The sequence below is a fragment of the Arctopsyche grandis genome, chromosome 5 (assembly GCF_051622035.1).
Source record: "Arctopsyche grandis isolate Sample6627 chromosome 5, ASM5162203v2, whole genome shotgun sequence".
In the NCBI taxonomy this organism is placed as follows: domain Eukaryota; kingdom Metazoa; phylum Arthropoda; class Insecta; order Trichoptera; family Hydropsychidae; genus Arctopsyche; species Arctopsyche grandis.
The window spans coordinates 33,520,838-33,539,834 of record NC_135359.1 but is presented as its reverse complement, the minus strand read 5'-3'; the positions used below and the strand labels follow the sequence as shown (position 1 = coordinate 33,539,834).

At 33.5% G+C, this 18,997-nt stretch overlaps 1 protein-coding gene and 1 long non-coding RNA gene across 3 annotated transcripts in view; one reads left to right on the top strand and one right to left on the bottom strand.

Moving 5' to 3' along the window:
- The window catches only part of LOC143912065 (uncharacterized), a 569,875-nt gene that overhangs the window by 364,069 nt on the left and 186,809 nt on the right, over positions 1 to 18,997 (top strand). The gene's annotated exons all lie outside the window — the stretch shown is intronic.
- The window catches only part of sbm (L-type amino acid transporter sobremesa), a 41,615-nt gene that overhangs the window by 9,959 nt on the left and 12,659 nt on the right, over positions 1 to 18,997 (bottom strand). Inside the window, exons 1-2 of one of the 2 annotated variants that reach the window (XM_077431186.1) lie at positions 10,268 to 10,358; positions 8,131 to 8,518 (exon numbers count right to left, since the gene is read on the bottom strand). The exons of the other annotated variant lie outside the window; for it this stretch is intronic. Coding sequence (XP_077287312.1) covers positions 8,131 to 8,290 — 160 coding nt within the window. The 5' untranslated portion in view covers positions 8,291 to 8,518; positions 10,268 to 10,358. Of the gene's footprint in view, positions 1 to 8,130; positions 8,519 to 10,267; positions 10,359 to 18,997 lie in introns of those variants that run through there. 2 annotated transcript variants of the gene reach the window in all.

Below are 18,997 nucleotides of genomic sequence, written 5' to 3'. Positions count from 1 at the left end.
TTAAAATAAACCTGGTTGACGCAATCTTATCGCCGAATCTCCCAGAGATATTCGACCTGTAAAATTTCGGTAAAAACGAACCTTTCTATGCTATTTAGCATATCAATGTGCGTAGTTTACGTGCACATTTTTGGAGCAAGCAAGTAAATATCTACGTTGTACATATAATATGTTTTTAATGGATCCAAGCTGAAGATGTTTGCCGTTGTCTAAACATATTTTGCAATGCAGATTGTTATATAACATTATATAATGAAAGCAATGTCGACGTGAATATAATATTATATTTTATTGAATTTTGCTAAAATTGGCCCAAAGGTTGTCTGCTTGTCGTTACTTCTAATTTTAATTACACGATTGCTTTTCAGAAGGTTATTATTTACATCACTGCATTTGAAAGTTAGACCCTGGACCTATGTTCGTAAGTTACGAATTATATTTCTATTCTGTCTCGTATACGAAATTAACTAGACCTATTTCCCATACTAAATGTACAGCTCCCGGTTCTAGAATAATACTCTGCGACCTGCTTTTAGCCAACATATGGACTTCAAAAGACACTCGAGCTGAATAACACACATATGTTGCGACCAAAAACTACAGACAGGATAAAAAATCAGTTGAGAAAAATATCAATGTGCAATATCATAATATTCGGAGTTCAGATTTGAAGATGCTGCCAAGATACATTAATCTGTCATTGTTTATATTAAACAAGTTTTATTTTTGTTATTATGATGACTCTTATAATTCTTTTACTAAACTTATTTGTATTACACACTATTAAGTCTTCTATTATACATAAATATGTATAATATAAATCTTTTGAGTATGCATATGTATTACATACCCAAAAGATTTTACGTTTATATACATATTATACGTAATTAAATATACTTGTCTCTTAACCTTCATAGTTCTAAAACTAAGATTTTAAACAAAACCACATGAATATATGTACAAAAGCGAAAGCTTTGACATTCTTTACCTGCAAATTGTGCCTCGTAATTCATAGTGGTATAAAAAAGCCTCCACCTGGCACTAAAATATCGAAAGAACCATAAAAAATAATAAGTGACAGCCAAATTGACGACCCTCAAGCTGGTTACTGACCTAACTATTGTAAATACATACATATATGTAACTCCATGAAAATTTCACATCCACATTCGAGCTTTCGTTTGGCATCGTTTCCGAACAGTAGGCATATCGATTGCTTGTCGACCTGAGTATGCATAAAAGTGTTGAATCAACGATAAAAACCTACTACATAGCATTGCATGTATTGCTATTTCAGTGCCAGAAGCTTCGAACAATACTTATTATGATAACAATTGAAAATTTTTATTTTTCAGTCAATCTATTGCTAAGCCTATGCGGTATAAATAATCGTATGAGGAAAAATTTAACATATGCCAAAAAATTGCAACGGTTGGCCGCTTCTCACGTGACACTTATAAATCGATTCAATTTATTTAATCCACTTGGCTGATGATGTTGCTATAAATACATATTTTTTTCTCGTGGATCAAACTGTCGAAATACACTTGATGATTTGCTTTTAAGGGCCACCATATAGAGATGTAAAGACAATGAATTAAAATCGTTTGAATCACTTGGTTTCAGTTTTAACAAAAAAAAAAACATTAAATTCGTTTTATCAATGAGTAATTGTTGCAAACTATGTACATATGTATTTGAATGTGTTGTTATCTTAAAATTCATGTACAAAGTTATTATACATACATACATACATACATAAGTACAACTTTCATACAAAAATGCTTTCGTTCGTATTTAAAAGCCTCTCCGTTTGAAATATTATGTCGGTTTTGAAAAAATAGAATAAATTTGTCAACCAGTGAGAAATATGTATGAAGAAAAAGCTATTTTACAAACCAATAATTCAATCAAAAAACAATTTGTAAATCTTATTCAATATCAAACCAATAATTAATTCATTTCATAAGTATTTATGTACATAGATATATTGTTGCATATCTAAAACATATCAATCACGCATTTGAAGAAGATAAATCTTGTTGGATATAAATTCTATAACTCTATTTAAAGCATATTACGAAATTTTTGCAATATATGATTTACGAACAAAACATTATATTAAATATTCAATTCATGGGTTGATTTTAAGAGTAAATGTATGCAAAGGTAACGGAGTTAAAAAAAACTAATTTTGTTTAAATTACCCATATGTATTAAGTAAAAATGACACATTAGATAAATAAAAATAAGATATACAAATGATTCATTTTCTGCATACTGCGTAAAGCGAATTAAGTGTTTGTTGAAGATAATAAATACATTCCTAATAAATAAGAATATTTGGGTCATATTTTATGTTTACAGTGTTTTCGGATGTATGAACATACGTCTTACAAATTTACTAAACGCATCAATTTAAATGGGAAAAAAGCTTGATTTTCGAATTGCGTCTATCGAAAGAGATTTACGATCTGAAAGGGTTAAAAGGGTAAAAGCCAATATCTATTCATTGTTCCGTTTCCCATCACCGATGATACGTTATTACCAACGACTAGGAAGTAATTTAGAGGGCATTGAATTGGTAAAGCATGGTTTATAGGTCGATTCCCAAAAAGATACGCATACAGAAAAAAACAAACTTATTATATGTAGGTACTATAACCGAAATCTGATGATTTTTTAATACTTTTATTATATATATTTGTAGCCTGGTGCAGGTATAAAAAGTCTCAATTAGACTGTGCATTCGCATTGTAGGTATAACGTCTGTATGAATAATAACTGTGAAAAAATAACCATTTTATATATGTACTTGTAGATGAGTAATAAAATACGTATTACAACGTTAAATAGATACTTAAATCAAAAAAGGCCGAACGTTTCCTACTAGAGTTTGCTAATTTATCTGATTTTCACTTAAACGGTTCTAAAAAATTGGCAACCTTTCGCATTTTTTCAGCAATCTCGAATTTCGTTGAATTGTATAAAATGTTGCAAATTTACAAATTTGACCATAGATGTCTCTGTGGATATTAATTGATATATATTTATGTACTTTGTATAATACTAATAATATTTATATCAAATGTACAATGTTTGCATTGTATATTTGAGAGGCGCATTGGGGTTACCTGTTAGGCCTTCCTAGTAAAAAAAAAAAAAACAACAACAACACTTGGTGAACCCAATGTGCCATGCGACTTGTTAAAAAAATTAATATAAGCATATATGTATGTACTACATACATATGTATGTATAATACATACATACCTCTCGACTAAAAAGGGGTTAATCAAGGGCTGTCTTTGTTTTATATACAAATCATTGTCTTTATGATGGGTATTTGTAGATCTTGATATTTATTAATGTATTGAGAATATCTACGTATGTATGTAGCTTGATTGTGAAAAGTTATTGAAATTAGAAGGAAAGAAAGGACGCCATTTTGATGGAAATTCAGTCCAAACAACACTAAAACGGCAATAAATCATTAATCGATTAGTTCACCATGCGTGTGATCTATGTATTATACGAAATACGATTAAACCATTCATTCGGAGGGTAAACTACGTTGTTTTCTCTTCGTAATTAAACGAGCATTTATATTGTGTGCTTTAGTTAGTGCGTACCAAAAAACGGGCAAACATTTGTGAGACCATAATGTTTTAACACACTCAAAATACACATCTGTATGTATGTATATTTGAACAATAGCCGCGAAATGGACACACCATCTCTTTCACATACATACAATTCTAAGCAAGCAAAAAAAAAACATTTAACGGTCGCCCACGCCATTACTATTCTGTTTTTATTCGTTGGTATTTTCGTTATAATTTTGCTCTGCGAAAGCAATTTTTTTTTTGTTTTTCGACCATCACAATGTTTTTCCAACGTCGGGTAAATAAATTCGCGAATGTCGCCGCGAAAATGGCGCGTAACTATACGTGATCGTATTTTATATTTAGGTATGTGCGATCCGATAAAATCAATAGTCACAAACGTGCTTTTTCAAAAGCAAAAGCTCTATGTTAAAATTGTTTGTGATTCGCATGTTGTTTATTGAACGGGATCTCAATGATTGTTCGTAAAGCTCAAGTTTCCAAGAACGAACTATGTATGTATGTCGATGATATGAAAATTTTAAGTGGGTTTAAGCTCAATTTTCAATAAATGGTCTAATTATAGAGCTCCCAGATATTCCTCGAAATGATGAGCAAAATATTTCTCGAAATGAAGAAAAGTGGACTTTTCAAATATAACGCCTCGTATAAACATTGATTCCATAAATATTATATGATTTTTTTTCGTCAAATTAAAACTGTGATCTGAATAAAAATAAATATATGTTTGTATTACACATTTTAAAATGTATAAGATTATTCATATTATAGGATTCAGTCGAAATTGATATTTTAATTTTATCATATATTCTAGCGCGGTTTTGTCGGGGCGGTTATGTCGGGGCGCTTTTGACTGTCGTGCGAAAGTCGGGGTACCGCAAAAATTATGCAAGTCCACCCACATTTTATATTATTTTTAAAAATACGAGATAAAGCATCAGTTTAAGCCAGCAGTTTGGCTTAGTGGTAGCGTATATATTTAGCATCACTGAGGTCAAAGGTTCGAGTCCTCGCCACTGCTGGTTAGATTTGGGGGTTTTGTGACTCCAAATCGATCGTTTCTCTATCAGAGTTTGCCAATTTTATCTGATCATTGCTGAAACGGTTCCTGAAAATTGGTTTTAGATCTAATCCTGTTGTCACAAAATCTGCCTGTGTATAATTTGTAATAATTATACACAGTAAACTGAAATCTATAGATATCTCTATCGACATCTCTATAATTTCGTATTTATTGTATGTATAAAAATTGTATACAAAAAAAAAAAAAAATCTAAAAAAAATAATCCTAAAAATAATCCATGTCACTATGATTATTATTTCTGATTAATTGTTATATGCTATATATTCTGATTGTATATGTATGTATTACTGTATTTCTGATTTCTGATTGTTTATGTATTGTGTATTTCGTTAACGTACACCCGTCGCATTGGAGCAAATCTGTAATGGCGAGTGTGTATTGATTTGTGACAGTAAATAAACAATAAATAAATAAAATAATTCTAATATTTGTTGATACTTTTCCGATCTTAAATTCAATTGAATATTTGCAAAATCACCAATAAGTCTTCGATGTCTATTTGTGTTCAAAGGCCAGCAATGCGATGTTATATATATGTACCTATAACGAAAAAAGTCATAGAGATTAAAGACTAGTCTTCCGATTTGTCTGCCGAAAAGCGGACCCAAAAAGTATCACTCTGCAGACGTTAGCTATGTACATACATATATTGTAAGGAAAAGTCGTCAAAAGGCACTCTATTCTATCTTGATAACTTTTCAGATCCACCAACATATGTATTTACAAGCAATCGCAAAACCCACAGAGTACAATCGAGTACAATCCATTTGAGAGCGAGCACCCCCCAAACAATGCACACCGAGTCCTGTAAATATACCCTGTGAAAACAGGATCAGTCACGTTTTATGAGAATTGCATTGTTTTAAATTTAAAAAACATAGAAGGGCTTGTAAAAAATACATAATCCGTAAACTTTAGCAGCGTCGCCCTATGTGAGCAATGGTATTAATTTTATTTGCTCTCGGCTATAGCTGTGTCCAACACGTGCATTTGATGACAAACCAGGGATTTGCGAACGCACCCCAATGACGAGTCGGTGTGCAAATGTAAACTAGAAGCTTAATCTAGCAAAACGAGGTATTTGATTACCATTGCATCATTCATCAAGAAGCGCTTTGTGCGCAGACATTACCAGAAGAGATTTGCAAAGTTATGGAATTGGTGATTAAGATTATTAACTCTATTATAGCTAATGTTCTTAACCACTTAATCGCCACGCGTTTTTAGAAACGAGTCATAGTCACGAAAGAAACACGAAAGAGCGCGCACCGGTGCGCTTATGGCGATTAAGAGGTTAACCATCGCCAATTTTTAGTTGAATTTTTAGTTGAAATAGAAAGTGAGTAGGCAGATCTTCTGCTGCATAACAAGGTACGTTGGTTATCAAGAGGAAACGTTTTAAAATGTTTCGCTTCCTTATTAAAACAATTCTGCTTGAGAAGGGTACTGTACACTATCCAGAACTAACGGACAATCAATGGATCCAAAAAATGCAATTGGTGGATTTAAAAAACAAAGAATTATGGCGTTCTAAATTTGAACGTATTTGTGTTGATATGGAAATATTGGAGAAAAAAAAAGTGAGCTTATGTAGTTCACAGCACAAGTGGTCTGCTTTGAAAGATCTGGAGAAGGAAGACGTGATGATTTTTAATAACTGGAATAATATTCCTGATTCATATGATCAGTAGAGGTAGGACCGGAAGCGTGCTTTTTCCAGGAAACAGGGCAAACTACAAAGCTAGAGAGCATAACAAATGATTCATCATAAAAATGAACAAAGCACGAAGAAAAATGAACAATGAACGGCGCAAAGTTGGTCCGCTCTTTAATGATCAGGTGAAAACCTAGCGTTTTCTATTCTTTCCCTTTTCGGTTCTACATATTCATGCGAACAACCTTTTTCAAGCACGAACCTTATCAAAAGTAAACTGAGAAGTCGTCTTATTGAAGAGAACCTGGAACGCTATTGTTCACATTAAGTCTTTGTCAATCATTTTCCTGATACAATTTTATGGTTACCTTACATACAATTTAATTTTTATTAATAAATAATATTATTATTAAGTATAGTTTAATTAAGACTTAAAACTTAAATTTTCATAATCATTGTACCTACCAATGTATATAATTTAAGCTAAATAAATTTGGCCCTCAAAAGAAATATCAATCGTTGTACTGTTGAAATTTGGCTCTGTTGACTAATAAGTTTGCCGACCTATGATCTATGACCTATGTCCTAGAAGTATTTATAATAACCTCTCATACGTCTCACATGGTTTTCGTTTATTATATAGAAACCTTCTTTCAGGATTTAAGGTTTAAAAAAACACAAATAAGTTATTTAAGCTACATTTTCGATGCTTGTTTACAAGTTCAATAGCCAGCGATGCGAAATTATTTAGCCTGGATTGTTTGATGGAGTTTCTTTTGTAATGTTTTATCATTTTTAACTAACTGAAGAACCTCTTAACACTCGCAATAGTAATTGGAAAGGTAAAATATGTATATACATAAAAATGATACATATGTACTTCTGAATATTAACTTTCTAAGGAACTGTATTTTGTAATGAATCTTATGAACATATTTTATTAAGAACATAAGTCTTTTTGCAAGCTTTTTTAATAAACTGTGTATCAAACCATTCTGAGAAAACCTTCGAACACTTGAAGGTGAAGCAAAATAGTATTTTTTTTTATATACATATGTATGTACGTGTACGAATGAGTCATTTTGATAATTTTCGATATTTTCAAGTTGAACAATGGTAAATAAAATTACATTGAGTGTATAGAAATTTGGGCCGCATGACAAGTTGGGCCCTCACTATTAGTAATTCGTTCAACTTACGACGAAGGCCCTCTCCCACTACACAGAAAAGATACTCACGCTTAGATCTTGTACTGATCGTTGTTTTTGCGCAGATCTTCCAAAGAGTGGGGGTGGGCCTTCACGAATGGAATGATTACGGCCAATATTCCAACTGTTTTATAATTATAATAATGATTCTGTTATTTCAAAGTGTAACCGATCTGATGTCGCTCAGCTACATACATAATGCACTTTTTTATATAATAATTGATGGATTAATGGATTGATTTTGAACTGCATTAATCTACATACATTTAAGAAAATAAATGTTATAATAATAAAACATCCATCGTGACAAAATCAGATTGATATCCAAAATAGACATACTCCTAGAGCTTTAAATTTAAATAACACATACGAATGACATTCAATCAGCTGACGGTTTAAGTCCGATTCGATTAAGTCAAACGTGATCAAACGTAATGAGGGTTCAAGTGTGGATAGCGTTTATTGAAATCACCATTTGTGACAGGCTAGTCACAACACAATGAAAAGTTATTCTTAACATGAATGGAAGTTTGGAGACTTAAGTTTGAGAATGTCCACCTGTTTCGCACAGCTCGATGACTCCGAATCCGAGCTCGTCGCAAACGTCCCCGTTGGAATGAAGGATTCCATTGGGAGGAGAGTGCTGATCATGTTGCTGATGCTGATGCTGATGATGAGTGCTCGGCCGCGAAAACAGCCGTCTGACCTGGTCGCGCATCTCATGCGAGCGAAAATCGTCCACCGCTGGTAAGTCACCTCAGATTCGCTTCACAACACATGACACACTTAGAACTAAACTATTTTATTTTTCGTATTATTATTTTTAAAAATAGTAAGTACTATATCAAAAATAAAAATCACAGCCTTGTATTTGTATTATATTTAAATCACAAATTGGAGAGGTCGAGGTTTTTTATCACTTGAGTCACATTATACTGCAGAGTTTCTGTAAAATTAGAAAAATGTACTGTTTCAGTTTGGGCCTGTTTCGAAATTTTAAATTTGGAATTGCCTACACGGCTTCGGTATGCGTCAACAATGTAGAATATGCAACAAAAGGATTGACGTGCCAGAATTGTGTGCGTGTGCGCAATCACGTTAAGATTGACTAACGATTCATCACTAGTGACCTAATTATGTCAGAAAAACCACGTGGATTCGTAAAATGTTTATATATTTTACAAATTTCATGAAAATTTAAAGAAGTTTAGCTCATCTTACCGGTGGACGCGAGCTCTGACAATTAGCCTTAATATAAATTATATTTCAGAAATGTCTGGGAAATTCGCATGAAAATTTAATGCCAATACGAGAGTTTGCAAAGAAAATTGGATTGGAAATATGTCTAACGTATAATTGGCTAATTAAATAATTTATGATTTCATTTGAATCTAAATAAACGTACGAACGTTAAACGAAGCTCTACTTAGGTTAGTATTTGTTCATAAACAATTAAAATTTAGATTTTTTTAAATTGTCTTTTGTTTTGAGGGCAAATGCTGTGACTGTTCGCTAGTGTATACTTGAATTAAAAAAGTACAAGTGACGCCTATAGCAGCAAAATAATACCTGAATTCCAATTAGTTAGTTGTTCACAATTCAGGTATTAATTCCTAACGCATGTACGCCTTTATGTGTTCATCTTGATTATTTTGTACTTGGTTATGTACAGTGTGGTTTTCTATATAGAGCAATGATATGCGGTTGTTCTTGGGCAATATTGCTGCACAACCGTCTCGGTATCCGACGAAAGGGCCTTTTAGACTGTATTCGTTGGGTGGGTGGTGGCCTCATGTTGAGGGCTTTAAGGGTCAAATTCTTTGACCTTTTAAGGTCTGTTCATACCTATCCAGCACGACCCGTATCCTGCAGGTGTCCTGCAAGTGCGGATAGTATTCTTTGGTACATTATATGGACGCATTCATACTCCATTCACGCATGCGCATTTACGCATTCATGCGTGTCCATATAGAATGTACCAAAGAATACTATCCGCACTTGCATGACACCTGCAGGATATGGGTCGTGCTGGATAGGTATGAACAGACCTTAAAGCGGACTTTGCTATTAGTTAGTTATGCACAATAGCATCACCAAGGTCACAAAAAGCTCTCGGCAACGTTCTCACAAGGTTCTAATTTTTAACTTTAATATGGTAATACTTCATGTTATATTTCATATCTGAGCATAAACTAATTTTCAATCTAAATGAAGATAATAAACGGGGAAAGCTCGTGAAAATCCTACGGCAAATTGAAATGTATATTAATGTAAGCATATTATAAATGATAGAATTATCTCAAAGACTGTATTTATTCATCAAACAATCCTTCAAGTCGAATTATAAATGCGGAAAAGTGTTGAAAAGGGAGCAACGTTTTCGCTGATGGCTTTCAACTTAATACGGATCATAAATTTTATTCACGCTTATATGGCCAATGTTTATTCACTTGCGGCATAAAAACAAATGGTTTTAATGCGAGAACGAGGTAGGAGAGGGGGATGTAACATAAGACGCATTCCGTAATGGTGCGTCGCAGATTCGCGAACGTACAGTTCGGCACGTAGCGTTTGCGCTCGGCCACGTGATTTTCGCACATGGAACACGCGGTCGGCCCTGGCCGCGGGTCGGCGCGTTTCGGCCGCCGCGTCAATCAAACGTCAGATTTGAAAGATGCCGCGAGCGGGAACTCACTTGGGCAGGTTAAGTGAGTGACGATATGGCGTAGGATAATCGCACGCGTTTCGTATTTGCGAGCTAGTTGTGCGACGGGCGATCGTGTACTGGCGGGTTTTCCAAGACGAGTGGGCGGGGGAGGCGGAGGGGACGGCTGTCGGACGCGTCGGGGGTATTTTTGGCGGATTCGACTTCGACATCGGCTTTTGCTTCGGCTACCAGAATATCCGTCTCCAACCGTGATGGACGCCGATCAGCTGAACGGGAGTCGCGCGTGATCTCCCCCGACGTGGCAAATTGCCATTTACTGCGTCTGAAAGCGCGCCCTTCCGACACGCAGTGGAGGGGGGTGGGGTGTTGTAAACAAATCGACAACCGGAAGTCACAACCGGCCGTTGTGATAGAGTGGCAATCCTCCTCTGTCATTTAAGATTGGAACCTGACAAATCACGTTATCCATTTGGCAAGGCAGGTATCCTCAATGCGTCATCGTGACTAGCGGTAATTTTATTTTATTTTATTTCAACAGACTACTCTAAAGGTCTGACCGCACTATGCGTCTGCGACACGAACGGCAGCGTGCGGCCAAATATTGTTTGTATGAAATTATATAACACAGTACGCGTGACGCGACGTAGTGTGTTATATCTCAGCGGTTTAAAGCGGCGAGTATGCTAAACAGATTAAGACTCGAGAAATTATATATTACATATATTAAATACATAATGATTACATAGATACACATGTAAATCGAAACACCTGACATCTATGTATGGTCAGACATTACAAACATCGTAAACAATACGATCAATAACATTTTACATGTAACAATACGAATTTTTACATTCAATAATCATCCACAGAGACATCTATGGAGAGAAATCTGGCGAAATCTGAGATATAACAATAACTCAAGGTTTGCAATAGAAAATTGGATAGGAAAGCCAATTTTACAGGAACCGTTTGAATGGAAGTCAGAAAAATTGGCAAATTCTGATAAGAATCGATCGACCTCGACAAACCAAGGTCTGGCCTACAACGATACTCTAGTGGGAATCGAATACGTGTCACCTTGCACGAAAGAATACAACACTCACTACTAGACCACGCTGCTGGTTATTAGTCACATTACGATCGCCCAAAAGACAATTTTTGCCCTGAAAATCGCAAATATGGAATATTTGGCACTCAAGTTCTCGTTAGTATGATGGACTTTTCGGCTGCCAGATTTTCCGACTTTTTAGTGACTTTTAGACGAGCGCTTTGTGACCAATAATCACCGAACCATGGCTAACATGGAGGACTGAAAAAAATCGGACTTCATAGCACGGGTAGGGCTGCCAGGCATCCCGGTATTCCGGGATTGTCCTGGTTTCATGCGCCTGATCCCAGCGTCCCGAAAGGACCTTTCGGGACAGCCAAATGTCCTGGTTTTCGATAGCTGCTTATTGACCTTTCATTGTTCAGAAATACCGACCCCCCCGCAGAAACTGCAAAAAATCACCGTAGATCCACATCCATGGTTAAAAAGCAAGAAAAGCGAGATTGAGAAAATCTTTTTTTTTTTCAATGTTCTTTAACAATATGTAATTAACTTCATTTCATATTAAAATAACTAAATAAACTGGAAAAAAAGAAAGGAAATACTAGTTTATCTTAAATCTTAAATGTAATTTGATCTTAAATGTAATTTTCTAAATTTGTAAATGGAAGGATCTTAAATGTAATTTGTTAAGTTAACGCTTTTTACAAAGTTCTTATCATTCTTGTAATATCTATGCCTGGGTTTCGATATCAATAAATCTGGCAGCCCTAAGCACGGGAGACATTAAAACTATAGAATAACAATATGTAGACAGTGGAATTACGTAAAAGTTATGGAAACTTCTTAAAATCACGAAACTTAAGAAAGCCTATTAGAACAAACCATGACTTCCCATGTGAGCGTCCCATTCCAAAATCACAGATCGGTTGATCATAAAAAAAAGTTAAAGAAATTAAGAAAAAATACATATTTTAATAAAATTATGTTATACGTATATAAAAAAGTATGTATGTACATGTGTATACATACATACATACTTTTTTATATACGTATAGCTGTTTATTAAAAGTATTTTTCCGAGATTGTACTTGTTTCAAAATACATATGTTCGCCATCTTTGCTCGATAAAATTTTTCTAAAGTCATTACAATTTTATTGTTATCAAAATTTAATTTCATCATTTATTCAGCTTCTACGGTTTTTGATAATAATATGTTTCTCTCCTTTCTCTAGGCTGCACTAATTAGACTATTCAGTCTTTCACAAATTGCATTGGAATGTGGAATTGAGAGGATGTGGGCCACAATTTCATTCAAATTAATGCCAGAAGAATGATGTTTAAATATGTTCAATCGGGATTGAAAGAGGCTATACAGGACTCGGGATTTATCTGTTGAACCCGGGACAGTCCCGCTCAAATAGGGACGTCTGGCAACCCTGGTCCCATTGGTGGACGTTTATCTGAAGAGCTGTCTGTGGAGGAGAGGCTTATTAATTTTCATACAAACTTTCACCATTTTGAATTTCTTGTTTGTGAAGGCCTAAATATTATTAGGATTGCAGAAGTATAACGAAGATAAGTTCCCAGTATAGAACATTAACAAATTAGTGATTATTTAAAGATTTAATTGCTTGGGGAATATTTCGCTTTTTAAAAACAAATTTTAAATGATTTGACAAAAATAGAAACGAATTAATGGAAAAAATGTGATGAGAAAAAGATTTTGCCAATGGAATTTCATATGCTAAATCTTATAAGAATATATAAAAAAAATTATATCAAATACTTAGGTACAAGTACATATTTGCATATCTTGTGTATAGACGCATAAATGTGAAGTCCATAAATTTTGATACGTGCACAAAAGGAATTCAGCAAAAAGTTTTGCAAAAAAAAATTCTTACAATGAAGGGTTATTTTGAAATTTCTTTGAACTCATTTCTACAAATTTTGTAAATTAAAAATAGAATCAAACGTGCAAAACAAATAAATAGCATTTATGATATTTTGAAATAAAACAAATTTATTTTTAAATATCCTTGCACAATGAATGAATTATGTTGTTTATACAGTTTTGATTAAATCCTTAAAAATTCACTTAACGAATTTTGGGAAAAGTTGCATGAAAATGTGAATATTTAGTCTGCTTCAACTGGTGGAAATCTTACCTGGGAATAATTTTTCTTTGTGATTAAATTCCCTACGCTTTAATTCGTTCGAATCATATTCGGAATAAAAATTTTATACTGTCGATATTATGAATATAATAAAATCTGAAGAATTTCCTTAGAAACCGATTAATAATAGTCTAGTTTCATTCTTTATAATTTATTTTTTCAATGTCTCTAAGCGAAAAATTAGCAGTTACTTAATTCACAAATTGTTATCGCTACTTTTAATTCGATACGTCCAGGATCTCGGAAAAGCAGAATAAAATTATTACAGGCCATCAGTATTTTTAATGTTTTGCGAAATAAATTTCAAACATAAGGGCTCATACATGTAACAAAAAAAATCGAATTAGATTCGTGTAAGTTTAGATAAGATCTTGTGAGCAAGATTAATTCTAAACCCAAGACTGGCTTTAATCATGAATTAAAGGATATAGCCGAGTTAACCACAAAAGCATTGCCGTAAATTGATTTGCAAAAAGAGTAACGATGACAAAACCCAACTGCTCATAAGCATAAGTATAAAATAGTAAAAAATGTGTTTTTAAATATTAATATTAATAAGTGATTTTCAGATTCCTACACGCATTCTTTAAAATTAACTTCGCGTTCAATTTCGCATGAAAGTTTGCAGCACCGATTCAAATTCCGACCAATCTAATTTCGTTTTAGACGTTAAATATAATATACATACGTATGTATGTTTGTATGTAGTGTCGTCAACGATCCCACTTACGACTTTGTAAAAAATATTATACTTACTCTATTTTTAATAAACCTGTGGTTCTGAAACGCGATACAAATTTAATTCAGCGATATTTTTGATTACAAGAACGTAAATTCGCGACTGTCTTTATTAATTATCGAGAATTTTCCAATTCCAGTTTTCCAAAATAATCAAAGATTTTTAAATTACATATAAATAATAGAATTCCACGACTTACTCGATATAGTTAATAAAAACATTGTACGCCAACTTTGCATAAATTCAAATAAATTCTATACAACATCAAGAGTTATACAATCCCGGTAATTACTGAAATTTTCAAGCTATCTCGTATCAGGAATGTTATGAAAACCCAATTTAGTCAAGGCGAACAAAAGTTTTGAGTGTTTAGTTTCGTCGCAATTTATTTTTTGTTTCGATAAATCTCATTTCCAATTGTATGATGAACTTCGTATGCAATTTTGGTGTCCGCTTTTTTTCGTAACCGGTTTTATTATTTGTATGGACAGTCCATCAGATAGTCACTGTTTTAAGTATTCATAATAATATACGAGTATATGTATGTATATAAAAACGGACGCGATTTGTAGAAAACCCTTACACTATATTTATATATAATACATACATATATAACTTTATTTTAATTCGTGTATTAATTCCATCCCGAAGTCAGCCATTGAAATCAATGGGCACAAGTAGTATTTAAGTATTTTTAATTATTGACAAATCTTCAAAAGGGACACAGTTTGGGAACGTGCGTCTGAAGAGTAAACAAGAATCAGTGGTCTATTATAATATCGAATGAAAATCTAATCAATGAGATCATTGCTCTCGCGCACGCGTCGAGATGATTGCCATTCAATTTTCGCACGTCCAATTCGATATTTAGCAATACGCATGTACATTCAGTGTTGATCAATCAGTGGTGACACGTGGGTCCTGGCAAATGACTTGAACAATCTAGATCTCTCATCAATCGACGTGGCGTCCGTCAATTGTTCACATTCGTGGACAAAGACCCAAATATTTTCGCCAGATCGAATTGAAGAGATGGTATTAAAGTTGGCCGACGCTCTGGGCGCCAATTATCATAAAAATGGCGCCTGGGTCCTCACAGTCGAATAATTTGCACAACTAAATTAGCAGTGTTTAAAGTGGGCGAGTCTACGTCTATGTTGGTTTCGATTTTGCGTGGGTTTGACACGCCCATGTTTACCTTAAATATCCGTATCTAATAATTGCATGGCAGGTACCAATTCTGAAATGGGAAGGCCCACCCATCGAACGAAGTTTGGAAATAGCTGAAAAAATTCATAAATATAAGGTGGTGAAGATGTACAAAATGAAACAATGACATTTTTGCATGTAATTATTAGCTATGATGTTGTCTAGGACAATGTAGTCTGTTTTCAGAGTGCCAGTAAGTATATATTTTCTTCTATGAACAATTCATTCTGTTAGAATTTAATCTGTAGTTTTGAATATGGACCAACGTGTTCTAAAATTTATAGGATTCAGGAATACAGTGATGTCACCTTAAAAATATTTTTTATTAATTATTAGTATTTGTTAAGTGTTATGACTTACGAGGGAAAAGCGCCAAAACAGAAGGTAAGTTCACACGTTGTTTCTGGATTGCACCTCCGTCTGACTGAATCAGTTAACCTTTAATTCTTATAACCTGGAATTCGAACAAAAGCCAATGGCTCATATTTGATGAAATATATAGCTGTACCAGACGGATTTCGTGGTAGCTGTGTAAATCCAGAAAGCTATATATATGTATATACAGAAAGCTGTATATATACAGAAAGCTGTATATGTACAGAAAGCTGTATATGTACAGAAAGCTGTATATGTACAGAGAGCTGTATATATACAGAAAGCTGTATATATACCGAAATTGCAATGAAGCGTGTAGTCGCCTGAGAACCGTCATATAAATAATATGTCGAAATAGCGTTTTTCAATTTGAACAATTTGGTGCCATCCCAAAAATGGTGTCATCCGGTGAGAGCACACGAAAAAAAAGTGAAAGGAAGACGATTTACGATTTAAAAAAAATTTCTCATATGAAAAAAAATTGCACAAATCCCATTGTGCTTGTCAATGCCATTCAAATTTATTTTATATATTAAGCTTCATATGAATATTAATATTATATTATAAATAGTGCATCAGTGCCGCCAACTGTGCTTAAAATTTTATTTAAATTCAAAGATCATATTATTCATCAAGAATTACTACATCCTTGGACCAAATCTGATGAAGAGTGCGATTTTCATCGAACGTGACATTTGTCAAGTAATAAATTTGAACTTGAATGAAAGACAAAGAGACATTTTCGACCATTTATCACTTCTTTTGTTTCGAACGTAAAAATAATAAATATTTATTTCACTTATTTTTAATTTGATTTATAAGCTTTTTTTTATAATATTGATTTTAGCTGCAAAAAATAAGTACATAATACCGCGTTAAATATTCAATGCCGCATTGTTCACGAGGCGCCCTTTTTTTATCTACATAGCATAAATATGTATACAATAAAAATTCAGGTAATGTTTTTTTCTGAGAAAAACAAGATATTAGCCTGAAAATTTGGCAAGCTTAAGTGGAGTCATTTATCAAGAAGACGACACAAAAAGAAAATACTTAGGGCAAGATTTTTGTACAACAAGAAACATTTATATGTATGTATTTATATTTATTATAACTTTCATGCAAAAATCATTTTTAATTAACTGCAGATTTTTTTAACCTTACGTATAATCGGGAAAAGGTAAAAAAACATATTTCCAAAATAAAATGTACATATGTTATATTATACACATAAATATATACAAGATTGGCTCGTTTAATATTGTAGGATAAATAAAATTTAAAATATGAAATATAAATAATACATCGTCATAACTTTTCTGTTCAAACTCGCCCTTGAGGAAGACATAAACGACGCAAAAACCCTATCGAGAATCGGATCGTCTACGACAGTGCACTTGAAGGTAACGAAAGGTCAAGAAGTAGATCAATATCGACATTTTCAGAATTGCATTCGTCTGCACATTTGTACATAAGTAGGTCAAAAATCCCCAGCCGATTAATAATAAGTGTGAAATGTTGTTAATTAATTTGGCAGGTGACGGCATACGATTAATCTCATGTCGCTCTTTGATTCGCTCTCCTAAGGTGCAGTCAAAATTCGGTCAAATACATTATAATAATAAGAGCGCGTCGTATTTATAGGTCTGGAACAATAAGCTGAAGGTATTTATACGATATTTTGCAACTGGCACGAGATCTTCAAACTGTGGTGAATTGTATTTGGCATTTCAAATCTTATTGATAACCAGCCTCGTCCTGGTAAATGTTATTTATCGACTCCTGAAACCGAAACCTCTAATTCAGCGACAGCCAAGTAAAAAAAACTTAAACCCATTTAAACTTACACAGAGCAACTAAAATAAAGTAAAAATGATCGGAGCGAGGACTAATCAATCTTTATTAAATTTGACCCACTGAATTCGCATTTGACAATGATTTGGTTCGTTTCTTCGCGTTTATGAGATATGAGCGTTTAAAAAAACTACAATTTTTACATTTTTTTATAATTTTTGGCTTTTGCAGTCTTAAGAGGGCTGGACACCAGCGCCTTGTACATACAAACGTATTAGACTTCTCCCTTCCTCAATTATGGCACTAGAGAAATTATTTTTTATTATGCTATGGATATCCACCATTGAGATGCATCTATCTTTTTATTTTTTTGATTATTTATTTTTTATAGGAGCTAGGAGCCGCCAAACATCTATAAAATCGCCTCTTTTTTACACCCACGAAAAGAATCCAGGGGACTTATTTAACGGTCAATTTAAAAAAAAATACCGCATAGTTGCACAGAAAATATCTTTCTCATACCGATGATGATTTTTTTTTAAAAATTGGTCCAGTTTTGGAGGAGAAAATAGGAGAATACGAAACCTCGATTTTGTCGATTTAAAACACGTTTTATCTGGTCGAAGCGAAACTGTCGCATTCACTCAATATATATATATTGACGCATTCACTCAATAGATATATCGAAGAAAGGAACGGCAACAAAATTAAGGTTTCGGGTGTACAGCCCTCTTAAGGTCTGAACGCAATATGCGTCAGTTGACCGCTACGACACGACACGACACGGCAAAGTTGATACAAAAGGTAACTCTGTCGCGTGACGCGTAGTGCGTGATTTCTCATACAATTTCATACAAACAATATTTGGTCGCGTACTGACGTGTCGTGACGTATCGGTCGACTGACGCATAGTGCGTTCAGATCTTTAATCTCAAAATTCTATCGATTGTCATTGTTTTTATTGCTTTAAAATACGTTTACACATTTTTTTCTCGAGCTCTCATAGATTTACTGGGCCAATTCTATATTTCACTAAGTTTACAATGGTTGATTTTCAATTTCAATATGTTTTATTTTATCTGAACTGTAATTGTAAATTATAATATGAAATGTTGGTTTATAGTCGTTTGAGAATGTTCACGAATTGCTCATATCTCATTAACGAGAAGAAACCAAAAAAAATCATTGTTTATATTCGTGCTTAGTTAAGATTGTTTAGTCTCGGCAGTAAAAAACGTGATTTTTTGTTGCTCAGTGTTATTGATTATTTTCAACTCTCTTGACGAATGATACATGGAGTGGTTTTTTTTTATCTATTCTATAATACTTAATGGGAATAAAGAGAATAAAACGGAAAGAAATAAAACTTGATGAATAAAGTCGTTTAAAATATGTATATAAAATTTGA